This window comes from Oncorhynchus gorbuscha, linkage group LG09 (assembly GCF_021184085.1).
Source record: "Oncorhynchus gorbuscha isolate QuinsamMale2020 ecotype Even-year linkage group LG09, OgorEven_v1.0, whole genome shotgun sequence".
In the NCBI taxonomy this organism is placed as follows: Eukaryota; Metazoa; Chordata; class Actinopteri; order Salmoniformes; family Salmonidae; genus Oncorhynchus; species Oncorhynchus gorbuscha.
Window position 1 is genome coordinate 73,174,286 of NC_060181.1, and position 17,971 is coordinate 73,192,256.

The 17,971-nt window shown below is 41.5% G+C and overlaps 1 protein-coding gene across 1 annotated transcript in view; it reads left to right on the plus strand.

The window, feature by feature from the left end:
- The window catches only part of LOC124044432 (protein ITPRID2-like), a 66,257-nt gene that overhangs the window by 4,982 nt on the left and 43,304 nt on the right, over positions 1–17,971 (plus strand). Inside the window, exons 2-3 of the mRNA XM_046364070.1 lie at positions 16,611–16,885; positions 17,178–17,220. Coding sequence (XP_046220026.1) covers positions 16,678–16,885; positions 17,178–17,220 — 251 coding nt within the window. The 5' untranslated portion in view covers positions 16,611–16,677. The remainder of the gene's footprint in view (positions 1–16,610; positions 16,886–17,177; positions 17,221–17,971) is intronic.

Consider the following 17,971-nt stretch of genomic DNA (forward strand, 5'->3'; position numbering starts at 1 on the left):
CATATTTTGATTTGAATTATTCTAAGTTAAGTGGCTTTACATCTGGTAACAGAGTTGAGGTAATGGAATTGAATCATGTGTCCTTGAGCTGTACTACACAGAAATGGATGTGAATGTCATTCTCTTCATGGTGATGTATCCTAAATAGGTACGCAAAGGTAGAAATATGCAATATCCTCCTTTGCATGCATATTTCTGTATTCTACTCTGGCTATTATTTTAATGCGCTCCGCCACCAAACAAGACCAAATTTGGTTGCTCAGGATCGGACCAAATTTGAACCAATTATAACGTCTTTGGCTTTGTTTAGCTGATCTGATTGGGCTTTTTTTTTTCAAATAACCATTATTGGGCTGCCTGTCTAAACGCAGCCCAAGTGTCACAAGTTTGGACATCAAAGTACAGCACGGTGGAGTTCAGTACATTATAGTGTACTCAAATCTAGTGTGCTCTGCGATGCACAGAACTAATCTTATACTGTACTGCACAGGACTGTACTGATCTATACTCATTTTCTTTACTGTGCTTTACTGTAATGTACTGTAATCTAATGTGTGTTGTCCGAACTAGTGAAACATAGACATCTATGATTGGTTCAGATTTGGTCTGGACCAATCATGGACGTCTATGTTTGGGCCAAATGATGGCTGGTCAAGACCTCTGTGGATGTTGAAATGAACGTTGATCCAGACCGGACCAAAAAACTAGTTCTGTGGACGTTGAAATCAATGCCAGGGCGGACTGACCAAATTTTCAACGTCCATCGATGTCCTATGTAGGGAGGACTTGTCCAGACTTTTCACACTCTTGCTTTAACCACCAGATTACAGATAACTTTTCTTTATCAGTTGAACATAACATAAATTCTGTCACCGAGAATCTTTTTGATCACTTCATGAACAAAATGTATGGCAGTAAAAAACAAACTAATTGGTAGGTCTACCTTTACTTGTTACTTCTTGTTACTTGGGAATGGAATTTCAAGGCACAAGGCAATGTTTCTTAAACTTACAGGAGACAAAAAAAATGCATCCTAAACAAAATATGTTGATATTAGATGGCAGGGGTCTCTCCTTCAGAATTATTGTATTTAGATGTACAGTGGGGCAAAAAAGTATTTAGTCAGCCACCAATTGTGCAAGTTCTCCCACTTAAAAAGATGCGAGAGGCCTGTAATTTTCATCATAGGTACACTTCAACTATAACAGACAAAATGAGAAAAAAAGAATCGAGAAAATCACATTGTAGGATTTTTATTGAATTTATTTGCAAATTATGGTGGAAAGTAAGTATTTGGTCACCTACAAACAAGCAAGATTTCTGGCTCTCACAGACCTGTAACTTCTTCTTTAAGAGGCTCCTCTGTCCTCCACTCGTTACCTGTATTAATGGCACCTGTTTGAACTTGTTATCAGTATGAAAGACACCTGTCCACAACCTCAAACAGTCACACTCCAAACTCCACTATGGCCAAGACCAAAGAGCTGTCAAAGGACACCAGAAACAAAATTGTAGACCTGCACCAGGCTGGGAAGACTGAATCTGCAATAGGTAAGCAGCTTGGTTTGAAGTAATCAACTGTGGGAGCAATTATTAGGAAATGGAAGACATACAAGACCACTGATAATCTCCCTCGATCTGGGGCTCCACGCAAGATCTCACCCCGTGGGGTCAAAATGATCACAAGAATGGTGAGCAAAAATCCCAGAACCACACGGGGGGACCTAGTGAATGACCTGCAGAGAGCTGGGACCAAAGTAACAAAGCCTACCATCAGTAACGCACTACGCTGCAAGGGACTCAAATCCTGCAGTGCCAGACGTGTCCTCCTGCTTAAGCCAGTACATGTCCAGGCCCGTCTGAAGTTTGCTAGAGAGCATTTGGATGATCCAGAAGAAGATTGGGAGAATGTCATATGGTCAGATAAAACCAAAATAGACCTTTTTGGTAAAAACTCAACTCGTCGTGTTTGGAGGACAAAGAAGAGTTGCATCCAAAGAACACCATACCTTTCTGGTAGTTGTATTCTAAAACCCATTTTCCACCTGTTTGACAATAAATGAAAGCTTTTGCTTACTCCAAAGTTTTAGGATGGAAAATGGTTGAATGTATACCTTCAGAAAGTATTCATACCTCTTGACTTTTTCCACATTTTGTTCTGTTACAGCCTGAATTTAAAATTGATTAAATTGAGTTTTTTTTGTCCCTGGCCTACACACACTATCCTATAATGTCAGTGGAATTATGATTTTAGACATGTTTACAAATTAATTAAATGAAAAGCTGAAATGTCTTTAGTCAATAAGTATTCAACCTCTTTGTTATGGTAAGTATTAATAAGTTCAGGAGTAGAAATTTGCTTACCAAGTCACATATGTTGCATGGACTCAAACTGTGTGCAATAATACTGTTTCACGTCATTTTCAATGTACCTCACAAATACAATAATACTGTTTCACGTCATTTTCAATGTACCTCACAAATACAATAATACTGTTTCACGTCATTTTCAATGTACCTCACAAATACAATAATACTGTTTCACGTCATTTTCTACAGACCTCACTCATACAATTATCTGTAAGGTCCCTCAGTCGAGCAGTGAATTTCAAAGATCGATTCACCCAGAAAGACCAATGAGGTTTTCCAATGCCTCGCAGAAAGGCAGGCAACTATTGGTAGATGGGGGAAAAAACATACATTGAATATCGCTTTGAACATGGTGAAGTTATGAATTACACTTTGGATGGAGTATCAATACACCCAGTCACTACAAAGATACAGGCGTCCTTCCTAACTCACTTGCTGGAGAAGAAGGAAACCGCTCAAGGATTTCAGACGCCAATGGTGACTTTAGAACAGTGAAATACTCTTGTTTAATGGTGGTGATAGGAGAAAACAACTGAGGAACGATCAACAATGTTGTAGTTATGCCACAATACTAACCTAATTGACAGAGTGAAAAGAAGGAAGCCTGTACAGATTATTCCCGAAACATACATCCTGTTTGCAACAAGACACTAAAGTAATACTGCAAAAAAAATGTAGCAAAGCAATTAACTTTTTGTCCTGAATACAAAGTGTTATGTTTGGGGTAAATACAATACATTACTGAGTACCACTCTCCAAATTTTCAAGCATAGTGGTGGCTGCATCATGTTATGGGTATGCTTGTAATCTTTAAGGACTGGGGAGTTTTTCAGGATAAAAAATAAACAATGGAGCAAAGCATGGGCAAAATCCTACAGGAAAACTTGGTTTAGTCTGCTTTCCATCAGACACTGGGAGATGAATTCACCTTTCAGCGGGACAATAACCTAAAACACAAGGCCAAATCTACACTGGAGTTGCTTGCCAAGAATGTTCCTGAGTGTCCGAGTTAGTTTTACCTTAAATCTGCTTGAAAATCTACTGCAAGACATAAAAATGGTTGTCTAGCAATGATCAACAACCAATTTGATATGCTCCTATGAATGTCACATGTTGGTGCTCATGGGTCCTTTTTACATGGAAGTGACCCACTGTAAACTTTTGCCAGCAAATCTCTTACAGTACTATAGTAGTAGTTTGTTGTTTCTAATATCAGGTGGATGCTATTAAACCCATAATTTTCAGCTGGTTGACAAATGTTATGATAATGCTCCAGGACTGTACATTGCGTGTTGCTGTGTTCCAGCCTGTTGTACCCTTTGCTGGCCAGGCATAAAGGCAGGCAGGTGGACAGGCAGGGCAATCAAGCAGACAGGCATCTATGTGGACAGAAAGGCAGTAGTGCTGAGCGATTAGTGCTTTTTGGGGTCGGTTCACTTTCAGTTTGACTATAAAAAAAATAAATAATGGATTTTAGTCCCTTTTTTTTCTTTAACCATTTAATGCAATCTGCATTGTGTGGGTTGAACAACACAGAATAAAACAATTAATACAATTCCCATGAATAAAGTCATCAAATAAAACAATTGTAATATCCACAACTGAAATATTTAGTTAAAGTAATGTTAATAACTGCCAATTACCGCTTATCACATATAACCATTATTTATTAACATTAACATCATATATTTCAGTGGTGTATATTACATTTGTTTTACTTGATGACTTTATTATTTAATCTCTATAGAGCTGCTGCCTATGCTGTCTGAAGAACTACAAAAGTAAATAAGCCATACTTTTATGACTGCTGAATACCAAAGATCAATCACTTCAATCTAATAAAGTAAATAGACCGGACAAGTAGATGCGCAATGGATTATGCTAATTTGAGTTCATTACCACATTTTTATGCGCTAAATGCCGATGTCGGTTAATCACTCAGTAGTAAGACAGGCATGCAGTCTCAGGAGGTGAAGACAATGTCCACAGACAATTTTTGGCAGGGTGGAAGTCACTGTCCAGTCCTGTGGGCAATTCCAAGGTAACAGTGATGCGGATTACCAACAACGACTAGACGGCCTACAGGGAGGTGGTGAGGGCCCTCGAAGTGTGGTGTCAGGAAAACAACCTCCCACTCAACGTCAACAAAACAAAGGAGATGATCGTGGACTTCAGGAAACCGCAGAGGGAGCACCCCTCTAGCCACATCGATGGTACAGTAGTGGAGAAGGTGGAAAGTTAAGTTCATCGGCTTACACATTACGGACAAAGTGAAATGGTCCACCCACACAGACAGTGTTTTGAAGAAGGCGTAGCAGCGCCTCTTCAACCTCAGGAGGCTGAAGAAATTTGGCTTAGTCACCAAAAACACTCACCAACTTTTACAGATGCACAATCGAGAGCATCCTGTCGGGTTGTATCACCGCCTGGTACGGCAACTGCTCCACCCACAACCGCAAGATTCTCCAGAGGGTAGTGAGGTCTGGGTCTGCACAACGCATCACCGGGGGCAAACTACCTGCCCTCCATGACACCTACACCACCCGATGTCACAGGAAGGCCAAAAAGATCATCAAAGACAACAACCACCCGAGCCACTGCCTGTTCACCCCGCTATCATCCAGAAGGCGAGGTCAGTACAGGTGCATCAAAGCTGGGACCGAGAGACTGAAAAACAGCTTCAATCTCAAGGCCATCAGACTGTTAAACTGCCATCACTAACATTGAGCTGCTGCTGCCAACATACTGACTCAAATCTCTAGACACTTTAATAATTAAAACTGGGATGTAATAAATGTATCACTAGTCACTTTAAACAATGTCACTTTTATATAATGTTTACATACCCTATATACCCTACATACTCATCTCATATGTATATACTGTACTCCATACCATCTACTGTATCCTGCCTATGCCGTTCGGCCATCACTCATCCATATATTTATATGTACATATTCTTATTAATTCCTTTACACTTGTGTGTTTATAAGGTAGTTGTTGTGAAATTGTTAGATTACTTGTTAGATATTACTGCATGGTTGGACCTAGTAGCACAAACATTTCGCTACACTCGCATTAACATCTGCTTACCATGATGTATATGACCAATAAAATTTGATTCGATTTGATACTCAGATGTTTCACTTTAAATTGTATGTCAAACAAAAAACAATGATAATGTTAAACAAACCAATTGTAAAGTTAAATAAACCAGACAACGCTATGCACTATTCTTTTAACAAATACCACAACAAATTGTACAAAAACACATTTGATTGAAGAACAGTGCAGATGCAAAGTTTGGTTATAGAATGACGGCACAAATCGCCATTCTGTTCCCCAACTTTGTATCTCGCTCTTCTTCAGCTGTGAAAGTGATAGACATGGGTTGAACTTGACACTAAACTTCTCCTGCCCTTTTTTATGTTTCTATAACCTGCAAACCAGGGTCATGGTCAAGTTTGCCAACAGCAATTATTTTTGCTGGGTCACTCTCTAAACCACTGCACTGTTATTTAGGCATAGGCTTCATCCCAAATGGCACGCTAGGCTCTTTACATATAGGATGAAGGTGCCATTTTGGACGCACTTTAGTGGTCACACCCGGTCTGCGTTCCTCTACTAGGGGATAGAGGGTTGAAGTGACACATTTTATAGGTTGTGGTGAGAATATTCACAGAGAGGCAGGGGTACCAGAGGTGTGAAACCTTTGGCTGGATCCAAGCAGGAACACACTGACGTGTGTGTGTGTGTGTGTGTGTGTGTGTGTGTGTGTGTGTGTGTGTGTGTGTGTGTGTGTGTGCATGCTTTGTCCGTCCTGGAGCTTCTTTAGGTCAAGCACAGTTTCTTCTTCCTCAGGGGATATATCTGGGATAAATCTTAACTTCACATCGCCTCGACGACGCTCTGTTTGAATTGAAACGGAAATTTAGGCTTAAACTCGACCCTGTCGGAATGAGAGTTTCACAAAAATACCAAAAGTGATGCTATCATAAGCAATGTGTCACTTTGTTCTTAAATAAAACGTAGTCTTACATTTCAGATTTATTTGGATTGGAACCCAGTCTGTTTGACATATCCAGGATATATAATATTTCGTGAGAGTTTGAGACTCTTCTTGACTTGTCAGGTCTGCCAGTACTTGGGTCATTCAAGCTTGTTTGGGATCTAATGCTACATGATATTGCTTCAGCTTTATTTGGTAGAACTCAAAGGTCCAATGCAGCCGTATTTATATCAAATAATTTTTGGGTTTAAATGGCATGTTATAGAAGGGATGTAAATGGCATGTTATAGAAGGGATGTAAATGGCATGTTATAGAAGGGATGTAAATGGCATGTTATAGAAGGGATGTAAATGGCATGTTATAGAAGGGTCCATACAACTTTTTTGTGATTTCACATTTTTGAGAAACTTACCCCAAACAGCAAATTCCTTATCCTTGTTGTGTAGTACGGGGGCCCTGAAGAAAGATGATCAAAGGCTCCAAATTCACCCAAATATGTTCTTCTAGAAATGGCAAAGCTCTTAGTATAGTGATGCAGGTCTTTAGATGTTGTACAGATGAAATTGATCTGCAATGTTATATTCCATTCTGTGCGACTAGTACCGGGTCGGAACCCCATTGCCTTCAGAGCTGCCTGAATTCATTGGGGCATATAAACCTTGCTCAATTGGTATCAAGGGACCTAACGTGTGCCAGGAAAGCCTTCCCCTACACCACCACCAGCAGCATGTACCGATGACACCAGGCAGGTTGGGTCCATGGACTCATGCTGCCTACACCAAATCCTGACTCTGTCATCATCATGACGCAACAGGAACCGGGATTCCGTTGGTGATCGCGTGCCCACTGGAGCCGTTACTTTTTGTTTTTAGCTGAGAGGAGTGGAACCCGGTGTGGTAGTCTGTTGCAATAGTCCATTCGTGACCAGGACCGACGAGTTGTGAGTTCCAAGATGCCGTTCTGCTACCCGCCTGTTAGCTTGCATGATTCTTGCCATTCTCTTTCGACCTCTCATAAGCGACATGTTTTTTCCAATAGGACTGCCACTGACTGTTTTCTGTTTGTTGCACCATTCTCGGTAAACCCTAAACACTGCCTGTCAAAAACGATTATGCTCAAAGTCGCTTAGGTCACTTGTTTTGCTCATGCTAATGTCCAATCGAACAGTAACTGAATGCCTCGATGTCTTCCTGCATTATCTAGCAAGCCACGGCCACGTGACGAACTGTCAGTAAGACCAAACCATTTTCATGAACATGGTGGTGTACCTAATAAACTGGCCACTGAGTGTATAGGAAACACGGGTAATTCCCATTTCTGACTGCACTGGGCCTTTAATAATTTGTATGTGTTTCTTCAGGACTTGCATCCAAGTTTGCAAACTTCAAGTTAATTAGGATTTTAAAGTGCTTTGTACACAGAGGACACAGCAGAGGAAGGTGACACCCTGGCGCTGCATTGCTCTGTGATACATCACAATGAAGAATGGAGTGTGTTTGTGTCAGTCAGTGTAATGCTGTGGTAGCTGACTGCACAATGTCAGTAGAAAAGAACGTGCGTGTGTGTACGTGACGAAGCAGTGGGGTGGCTGGCAGGCCAAGGTATTCTGTTACCGCTCTAGACGAAGCAGTGGGGTGGCTGGCAGGCCAAGGTATTCTGTTACCGCTCTAGACGAAGCAGTGGGGTGGCTGGGCAGGCCAAGGTATTCTGTTACCGCTCTAGACGAAGCAGTGGGGTGGCTGGCAGGCCAAGGTATTCTGTTACCGCTCTAGACGAAGCAGTGGGGTGGCTGGCAGGCCAAGGTATTCTGTTACCGCTCTAGACGAAGCAGTGGGGTGGCTGGCAGGCCAAGGTATTCTGTTACCGCTCTAGACGAAGCAGTGGGGTGGCTGGCAGGCCAAGGTATTCTGTTACCGCTCTAGACGAAGCAGTGGGGTGGCTGGCAGGCCAAGGTATTCTGTTACCGCTCTAGACGAAGCAGTCGTGGTTTAGATGGCTGGCCAGGTATTCTGTTACAGCTGAGGTGGCTGGCAACCCGCTCTAGGCAGTGGGGTGGCTGGCAGGCCAAGGTTTCTGTTACCGCTCTAGACGAAGCAGTGGGGTGGCTGGCAGGCCAAGGTATTCTGTTACCGCTCTAGACGAAGCAGTCGTGGTTTAGATAGCCAGATTGCAGCTCTGAACCCCGGCATTATTTCTTGAATGGCACCCTATTCGCATATATTGCACAGCTTTCGACTAGAGCCTTTAGGGCTTCGGTCAAAAGTAGTGCACTGTTTAGCGACTAGGGTGCCATTTGGGATGTAGGCTGTGTCATTATATTTGACCACAGAATGTTTGAATTTGTTTAACTTTGAACTGGACTTTATGAAAGACGTTTGGCATAACAAAAGGCCCTTGTTGGCACCGATATAGAAGGCCTATTTTCCCAGAAGTTTTCTTTTTATTTATTTATTTATTTTCATTTAAGCTTTATTGTAAGGTAATCTCATTGAGATAAAATCTATTTTTTAAGAGAGCTGTAGTAGGATTGGATACTATGGTTGACCCATTTTGACTAGTCTATCTATGCAACACTGCATACAAAAATAAACCATCATAGTAGTGCTACTGTGCTATAGTGTTTGTTTTAGAAGGTCATAACCGATAGCTGGTTAAGAAAAACAATGTATGTCCGTATAGAAGCAAGATCTCTGACAAGCTAAACAGTGGATACTGTATTTGTGCATTTTCTTTGCTGATTAAAGGCAATTTGTATTTTTACTTACAAACCAACCCCCCGAGACACACCACATATGTAATGCACAACCCAAAGGGGATGGAAGAACTATTAAATAACTTATGTAAGCATACACAACTATTGAGAGGAGGATGGCTCATAAAAATGGCCTGAGTGAATGGAATTGCATCAAACACATGGAAACCATGTAAATGATTTGATTCCACTCCAGCCATTACCACGAGCCTTTCCTCCCCAATTAAGGTGCTACCAACCTCCTGTAGCCTACACTCTTAAGTTCAGTAATGAGTTTTTCCAAGATATTTTCTCTTAAGACGTGACAACTTTATTACAATTTTAAACTACTTGTTGGCTGAATGGAGTTCTTACTAAGTGCTTTGTTGTGGGGTGAGACTTGGTGTTCAATAGCGCACACGAGCAAAACATTTTGCAACTAAACACAAGTTCAGAAAGTACCTCCCCGTTCCATTACCTCCATCGTCCACAGTATTTCCTTTCTGGTTGTGTGTCTTTGGGATGTGGTGGCAGTCATGATTTAACTGATGGATGATGGGTCACATTTGGCCCATGATGTGGAAACTGGGCATCTTTAGTTCTGCTGAAAGGGGTTAGCGGGTCAGGGTTCAGGAGGTTGGTGTGTGAAGTGGGTGCAGACTGGGACCTATACTGAACAAAAATATAGAAGCAACATGTAAAGTGTTGGTCCCATGTTTCATGAGCTTAAGTAATATATCCCCAAAATGTTCCATACGCACAAATTTCTCTCATTTCATTTACATCCCTGTTAGTGAGCATTTCTTCTTCGCCAAGATAATCCATCCACCTGACAGGTGTGGCATATCAAGAAGCTTATTAAACAGCATGATTATTACACGGGTTCACCTTGTGCTGGGGACAATAAAAGGCCACTCTAAAATGTGCAGTTTTGTCACACAACAAAATGCCACAGATGTTTTGAGGGAGCGTGCAATTGGCATGCTGACTGCAGGAATATCCACCAGAGCTGCCAGATAATTGAATGTTAATTTCTGGACCATAAGCCGCCTCCAATGTTGTTTTAGAGAATTTGTCAGTATGTCCACCCGGCCTCAACTGCAGACCACGTGTATGGCGTCGTGTGGGCAAGCGGTTTGCTGATGTCAACGTTGTGAACAGAGTGCCCCATGGTGGCGTTGGGATTATGCTATGGGCAGGCATAAGATACGGACAACAAATACAATAGCATTTAATCAATTGTAATTTGAATGCACAGAGATACCGTGACGAGAACCTGAGGCCCATTGTCGTGTCATTCAGCCACCATCATCTCATGTTTCAGCATGATAATGCACAGCCCCTTGTCGCAAGGATCTGTACACAATTCCTGGAAGCTGAAAATGTCCCAGTTCTTCCATGGCCTGCATACTCACCAGACATGTCACCCATTGAGCATGTTTGGGATTACATGGGTCTGGATCAACGCTCTGGATCGACGCGTACAACAGCGTTACAGTTCCCACCAATATCCAGCAACTTCGTACAGCCATTGAAGAGAAGTGGGACAACATTCTACAGGCCATAATCAACAGCCTGATCAACTCTATGTGAAGGAGATGTGTCACGCTGCATGAGGCAAATGGTGGTCACACCAGACACTAACTGTTTCCTGATCCACGCCCCTACCTTTTTTCTTAAGATATTTGTGACCAACAGATGCATATCTGTATTCCCAGTCATCTGCAATTCATAGATTAGGGCCTAAGGACTGATTTCCTTATACGAATTGTAACTCAGTAAAATCTTTGAAATAGTTGCATTTATATTTTTGTTCTGTATAAATATAAGTATCCTCTTTACAACATGTTTGGTCGCAAGGGAGTTTGGTATTGATGGGCATGATAACAGCTGAACAGTTCATTCTGACCAAGCTGGACAGCAGCATAGATGTGCTGTGGTGTAGGATACAGACCCACACACACAGACTTAAACAATGTCTCACACTCATAGTTCTCTAGGTCTTTACCAGGCCAGGTGTTTTCCTTGGTCAACGTTAATCTAGTTTCGCGTTGCCATACCTCATATCACATTGATGTCATGCCTCCCTTGGAGGTCTGGAGAATTTGTTTTTATTGCAAAACTGTTTTGAATGGTTCCCTGGCTCCCAGATGTTACATTTCAAGAACCCTCCCCCCACATGGGGGTGCTGTGTGTTATGTTCATCACTGTTTTTAAGTGTGGCTGACAGTGTGCGTTTTATTAACAAATGTTTTTTTTTTAACTTAGTGTAGTACGCTGATAAAGTCAAACCTCACGACATGTTCTGAAGCGCTCAGGTGAGTGAGAATTTTTCCATGTAGCCATTCATCCGACGCTGGCTTTGCTTTGCTACCACTTGAAAATATCTTTAAGATTGCCCATTATTTTGTTTTTGTAAACTCTAAATCACCTTTACACCACACACTGAGTCGCATACGAAGCTCTCCCTCGCCCTCCATTTTGCGTATCTGACAATAAGTTTGAATTCTACTACACCTTGCTGTGACACTCGACAGATGTGGCAGGGCTTGCAAACTATCACGGATTACAAAGGGAAACCCAACTGCAAGGCAAGCAACACTGACCCATGTGTGAGGGCACCAGCTGTTCCGGACGACTGTGTGATCACATTCTCTGTAGCGGATGTGAGTAAGACCTTTTTGAAACAGGTTAACATTCTGTGTGTAAATTGGTCACCTCCCTGACCGTTGCCTTCTCCCCCATTTGGCCGGGGGCCAAACTCATTTCTGCCATGGAACTTCCCTGGTTCGCGACGAGGCTACTGTTGTGGTTTGTTTGGCTGCCTTTCAGTTTCCCTCCAGTCTCTGTGCTGTGGTTGGTTTGGCTGCATTTCAGACTGGGAAAGGAAAGAGTCTGCTCAGTAATCTACTATTGTTCTGCAGTATCAGCACTTTCAAAATATTTATAAGGAGGTATGGACCAGAGGCAGCAGCTTCAATTGCCTGGCTTAGCACACCCTTATACGCAATAGTCATATTTTGGCTTGAGGCAAGCTTTGCATCCCAAATTGCACCCTATTCCCTACATAGTGCAATACTACCCATGGGATATGGTCAAGTAGTGCACTATACAGGGAACAGGGTGCCATTTGGGATGCAAACTCAAATGGGTCCGTTAGTCAGTATGAGTGGTGTAAGTGTCTGAGTGTCTGATCCGGTGGATAGGCCTGTAAGTGCAAAGACTGATTATCAACACAGCTGCTATAATAAAGCCTCCACTCACATTACACTAATCTCGCTTTCCCTCTTCCCTTTCTCACTCTTTTATCCAACATTCCATCTGCATCTGAGACCTTAGGCTGTCATTGTAAATAAGAATTTGTTCCTAACTGACTTGCCTAGTTAAAAAAAAAAAATCTTTATACACTAAAAATGAAAGGTTACTGGAGTATCCTTTAGGGGTTCTTAAAATTGGAACTGGGGGATCCCCTATAAGTTCGTAGAAGAACCCCTCTTAATGGATCCTCGACGAACCTTTTGGGGTTAATATCTGAACTCCCCCTCCCCTTTTATTATTGTTATTATGATATTGATAATACGCATAACACTATTTTAGTTGTCAGTGTTTTATTATGACTTTAGTGGCAACGCAGAACAACAAAAAAATCAAAATGCGAGATAAACGCCCAGCAAAACCCCAAGTTCAATGGGTATATCCTCTTGCGTGTTGATGTTCTCCGTATCCATAGCCAGAATGATTTTGCAGTGCATGGTCATTTGAACAGGTTTCTTGTTATATTCATCAGAGGTGTAGGGATGGAGAAGTCTGAATCCCAAAAATAGTGATTATACAGATGTTTAACTAAACATGCACACAACAGTTTTCATACCTTGGTTTTTGTGGTAAATGTGAATGCACATACCGTATCCATATTGTAGAGGCCTATGGGGTTTTCATTGAAGAGGTAAGGGAGGAGGGTGGTACATGTGATCTCCATAACATACCAATAGACATACCTTTGTATGCCTCCTCGTCTGTATACCTACAGACACAAAAGTGAGCAGTTCAATCATCTGCATCCAATGCAGCTTCCGAGTGGCGCAGCGGTCTAAGGCACTGCATCTGTGTAAGAGGCATCACTTCAGTCCCTGGTTGGAATCCAGGCCGAATCACATCAGGCCATAGGGCGGCGCACAATTGGCCCAGCGTATTCAGTGTTTGACCGGGGTAGGCCATCATTGTAAATAAAAATGTGTTAACTGACTTGCCTAGTTAAATAAATAAAAGCTAGCCTTTATATTCTTATAGCATACAGTACATATTCTTACCTTTTTGATTGAAATCCATTGAATTGTGTCCATTTACTGTTTTAGAAATATTTGCACAGATATTAAAAGATCGATGGTATCATCACAAAACGATAGCAATTTAGATCATATAAGGGACAAATCTTACCTTAAATTGAGGAGATCTTAAACATTTTAGTTTAAGTGCCTGCACATGTTGTCCTTTCAAATTCAAGCATTTTAGATTGGCAGTTAGGTTCCTGCAAGAACCCTCACCAACTATGGCGGTTCCTCGAAGAACCCGACCTCCTATGGGGTTTGTGGAAGAACATTTTGAGGGCAATTTTCAGTGCCAAGAACCCTAAGGTTCTCTGAAGAACTTAGATCTTAGAAGAACCCTTGTTAAACCCCTAATTTTTAGAGTGTCTTTGGGCGCAGATGATTTAAAGCTGGTACAGTCGATTACTTCCTCTGTTAATCTGTCTCTCATGCTGCATCCCAAATGGCACCATATTCCCTATATCAGGGCTCTTCAACTCTCTTCCTGGAGACCTATTGTCCTGTAGATTTTCTCTCCAACCCTAATCTAGCACACCTAATTCTAATAATTACCTGGTTGATAAAATGAATCCGGTTATTTACAAATGGGGTTGGAGTGAACCTACAGGAAGGTAGCTCTTTAGTGATGTACTGCGCTGTACACACTACGCTCATCAATCTACACACAATAACCCATAATGACAAAGCGAAAACAGTTTTTTAGACATTTTTGCAAAAAACAAACAAATTTAGTTACATAAGTATTCAGACCCTTTGCTATGAGACTCGAAATTGAGCACAGGTGCATCCAGTGTACATTGATCATCCTTGAGATGTTTCTGGAACTTGATTGGAGTCCACCTGTGGTAAATTCAATTGATTGGACATGATTTGGAAAGGCACACACTTGTCTACGTAAGGTCCCACAGTTGACAGTGCATGTCAGAGCAAAAACCAAGCAATGAGGTCGAAGGAATTGTCCGTAGAGCTCCGAGACAGGATTGTGTCGAGGCACAGATCTGGGGACGGGCACCAAAACATTTATGCAGCATTGAAAGTCCCCGAGAATACAGTGGCCTCCATCTTAAATGGAAGAAGTTTGGAACCACCAACACTTCCTAGAGCTGGCTGCCTGGCCAAACTGAGCAATCGGGGGAGAAGGGCCTTGGTCAGGGAGGTGACCAAGAACCCAATGGTCACTCTGACAGAGCTCCAGAGTTCCTCTATGGAGATGGGAGAACCATCCAGAAGGACAACCATCTCTGCAGCACTCTACTAATAAGGCCTTTATGGTAGAGTGGCCAGACGGAAGTCACTCCTCAGTAAAAGGCACATGACCACCCACTTGGAGTTTGCCAAAAGGCACCTGAAGTACTCTCAGACCATGATCGAGGAAAAGATGAATGGAGCAAAGTACAGAGATATCCTCGATGAAATCCTGCTCCAGAGCTCTCAGGACCTCAGACTGGGATGAAGGTTCACCTTCCAACAGTTCAACGACCCTAAGCACAAAGCCAGGACAACGTAGGAGTGGCTTTGGGACAAGTCTCTGAATGTCCTTGAGTGGCCCAGCCAGAACCCGGACTTGAACCAGATCAAACATCTCTGGAGAGACCTGAAAATAGCTGTGCAGCAACGCTCCCCATCCAACATGACAGAGCTTGAGAGAATCTGCAGAAAAGAATGGGAGAAACCCCCCAAATACAGGTGTGCCAAGCTTGTAGCATCATACCATACCCAAGAAGACTCCAGGCTGTATTCGCTGCCAAAAGTACTTTAAAAAAGTACTGAGTAAAGGGTCTGAATACTGAATACTGTAAATGTAATATTTCTTCTTTTTTTTTTACATACGTTTGCAAAATAATCTAAACTGCTTTTGCTTTGTTATTATGGGGTACTGTGTGTAGACTGATGAGAAACAAATACATTTTAGAATAAAGCTGTAACGTAACAAAATATAGAAAAAGTCAAGTGGTCTGAATGCTTTCCGAATGCACTGTAGATACACAATTGACAAAAATTTGCTTAAAATCTTGGGTATGATACTTAAGTTGTTTGAAAAGTGCTAAATTATCCAACCCCTCCCCCCATCCGTATATACTCCATGCTCCCTCTTCACAAAATGGCAGCACAAACTGTCAAGTGAATATCAGTTCATTATCTGCAGAAGTGTTTTAAGTTCGACACTCTGCATTGTCAAGATGTCTCATTGTACCTCATTTAAATAGACAATACTATTAGTTAATGGTATTTTCTAATTACCCCTTTTTAGATTCCCACACATTTAGATAGCTGTCTGTCACCGCCATAGTTTTGAGAGTTTTGTGTTTGTTTTATTTATTTACATTCCTTTATTATTTCAGATGATTACTCTGGAAATAGAAGTAACATAATAATAGCCGCCGCCTCTTGTCCCTCGAGGTTTGGCCTATACACTCCAGTGAGAACTCCCTCCTTCTGTCTATCCCTCTATCCTCCCTTTCAGAAAGAGCTGATCCACAACAGGAAATGACTCTGCACCAGCACGCAATCTTTCAACTAAACCAACATTTTCTGCTCCACTTGTTGTCAGTTGGACTTCTTGCTCTCTGTATCTATCCATCCATCCACCCTGTCTGCCTCTGTCCCACATCTCTGCCTGGCTGAGTGGGAACTACTTTTACATTTGATGGCTTTGGAAGTGACCTTAGTATTCTTGGAAGAATTCTTAGGATATAATTCTGTCAGAAGGAGGAATTCCCACCAGGTATTATTAGTGTTGTGTGTCGTGCGGATTGTTTTGTTCTTCTGCTTCTTGTTCTTGAAGAGGTTGTCACATTTATTAATTTGGTGTTCTGGTCGTAATTCATTTAGCCATCTAAGTTATGGAAAGAAACAAATTGTGTGTAGTCTTGTTTTATCTTTTTTGTATGATATAGCAACTTATTTTCCAAAGTCAGTTCCGTTATTGGATATTTGCTCATTTACAGCTCAACGCTGTTCTGTTCTGTCAGCATACAGGATGATGTTATATTACAAGCATGGGCATGTTTTCGTACCTTTCTTTTGTATTGTTAAATTAGTCTTGTTTGTGCAAGGTGTGTTTTGTATTGTTAAATTAGGCTTGTTTGTGCAAGGTGTGTGTGTGTGTGTGTGTGTGTGTGTGGCTACCATCTAGTTTCATAACAATCCACTCCCTCCTATTTGCTACAGGTGACTTGCCCCCTGCTGTAGCGACCAGGCCAGGGGAGAGGAGGAGTTGTGGATCCAGGAGCGGACCATGGAGCAGTGTGAAACTGCTGCGAGCCCCAGCATAGATCACCCATGGAAGGCAGCGACAATAATGAGGAAGGCCTGGATCCAGAGCAGAGACTCCTGGCAGGGCCTCTCTGAGAGCCAGGACACCCAGGATCAGGAGGGTTGCAGCGAGAAGACACTGTGTCCAGATCCCACTATGGAGGAGAAGACAGCCCCGGCCGAGGAGCCTGGTACGTTGGGATGAGCTACAGAGGGAGCAGCAGTCAGAAATAATTATAGTTTGGCTTTTTACAGCTCAGTACAGCTCCATGGAAGTCACGATGAAACAATAAAGCCTACTTAAGGTCTTGTTGCTATATAATTACCAAGCCCAAAAGGGAATAAAATCCTGCAACAGCAAACAGATTATTATTTATTTTTATCCAGTTGTAATCTACATTGTAGATTGAATGTTAAATTGCATTTATAAAAAACTGAACAGTTGTACATGGCTTTGAATTGCTCAGTTTTTTTTTCTCTCAGGGCCCGTCCCTAAGAAGATTGCGAGCTGGCTCAAGGACTGCAGGTATTGTAGTGTTGCATTATAATGAAACCTTTACATTTGCATGTAAATAAAACTCTTGACTGTCACTGTATATCAGGGTGGCTGGTGTGGAATGCCTAGTGACTAGCTCAGTCAGCATAGTGAGGAAAGTAAATACTTACTATTTTGTCATTGTCACTTCTAGGCCATCCTCAAAGACATGCAGTTAGACATCATTTGAAAAAAGACTTGTGGTTAAATGGGACTGGATGGCTAACTTCTCGGGATAGGCATTGTTTGGTATGACTATTGGTTACTTTTTACAGCTTGTTTAGTATACTTAAATATATTAAACATTAAAATAATATACTTCAAATACGAGATGTATTTTTATAGTATAACTATAATATCACTACACTTCAACACACTTATTAAAAGTGTACTTTATATTCATTGTTTTTTCATACTATAAATATATTATCAAACTTCAACACATTCCAAAATACACTTGGAGTTGTTTTTAAGTTGTAGCATAGATTTTGTTTTAAATGAAACTGCTTGCGTGATACAGTGCTTTGCAAAAGTATTAATATTTCTTCACATTTTGTGTTAAGCGGGATTAAACTGGATTTACTTGTCATTTGTTGTCAACAATTAACTCTAAATACTCTAATGTCAAAGTGGAAGAAAACAATGAAATAATAATTATAATATAGTCATTGCATAAGTGTTCAGCCTCTTTGTTTTGGCATAAAAAACATTACGGTTCCTCCATACATACATCTGTGAGTTC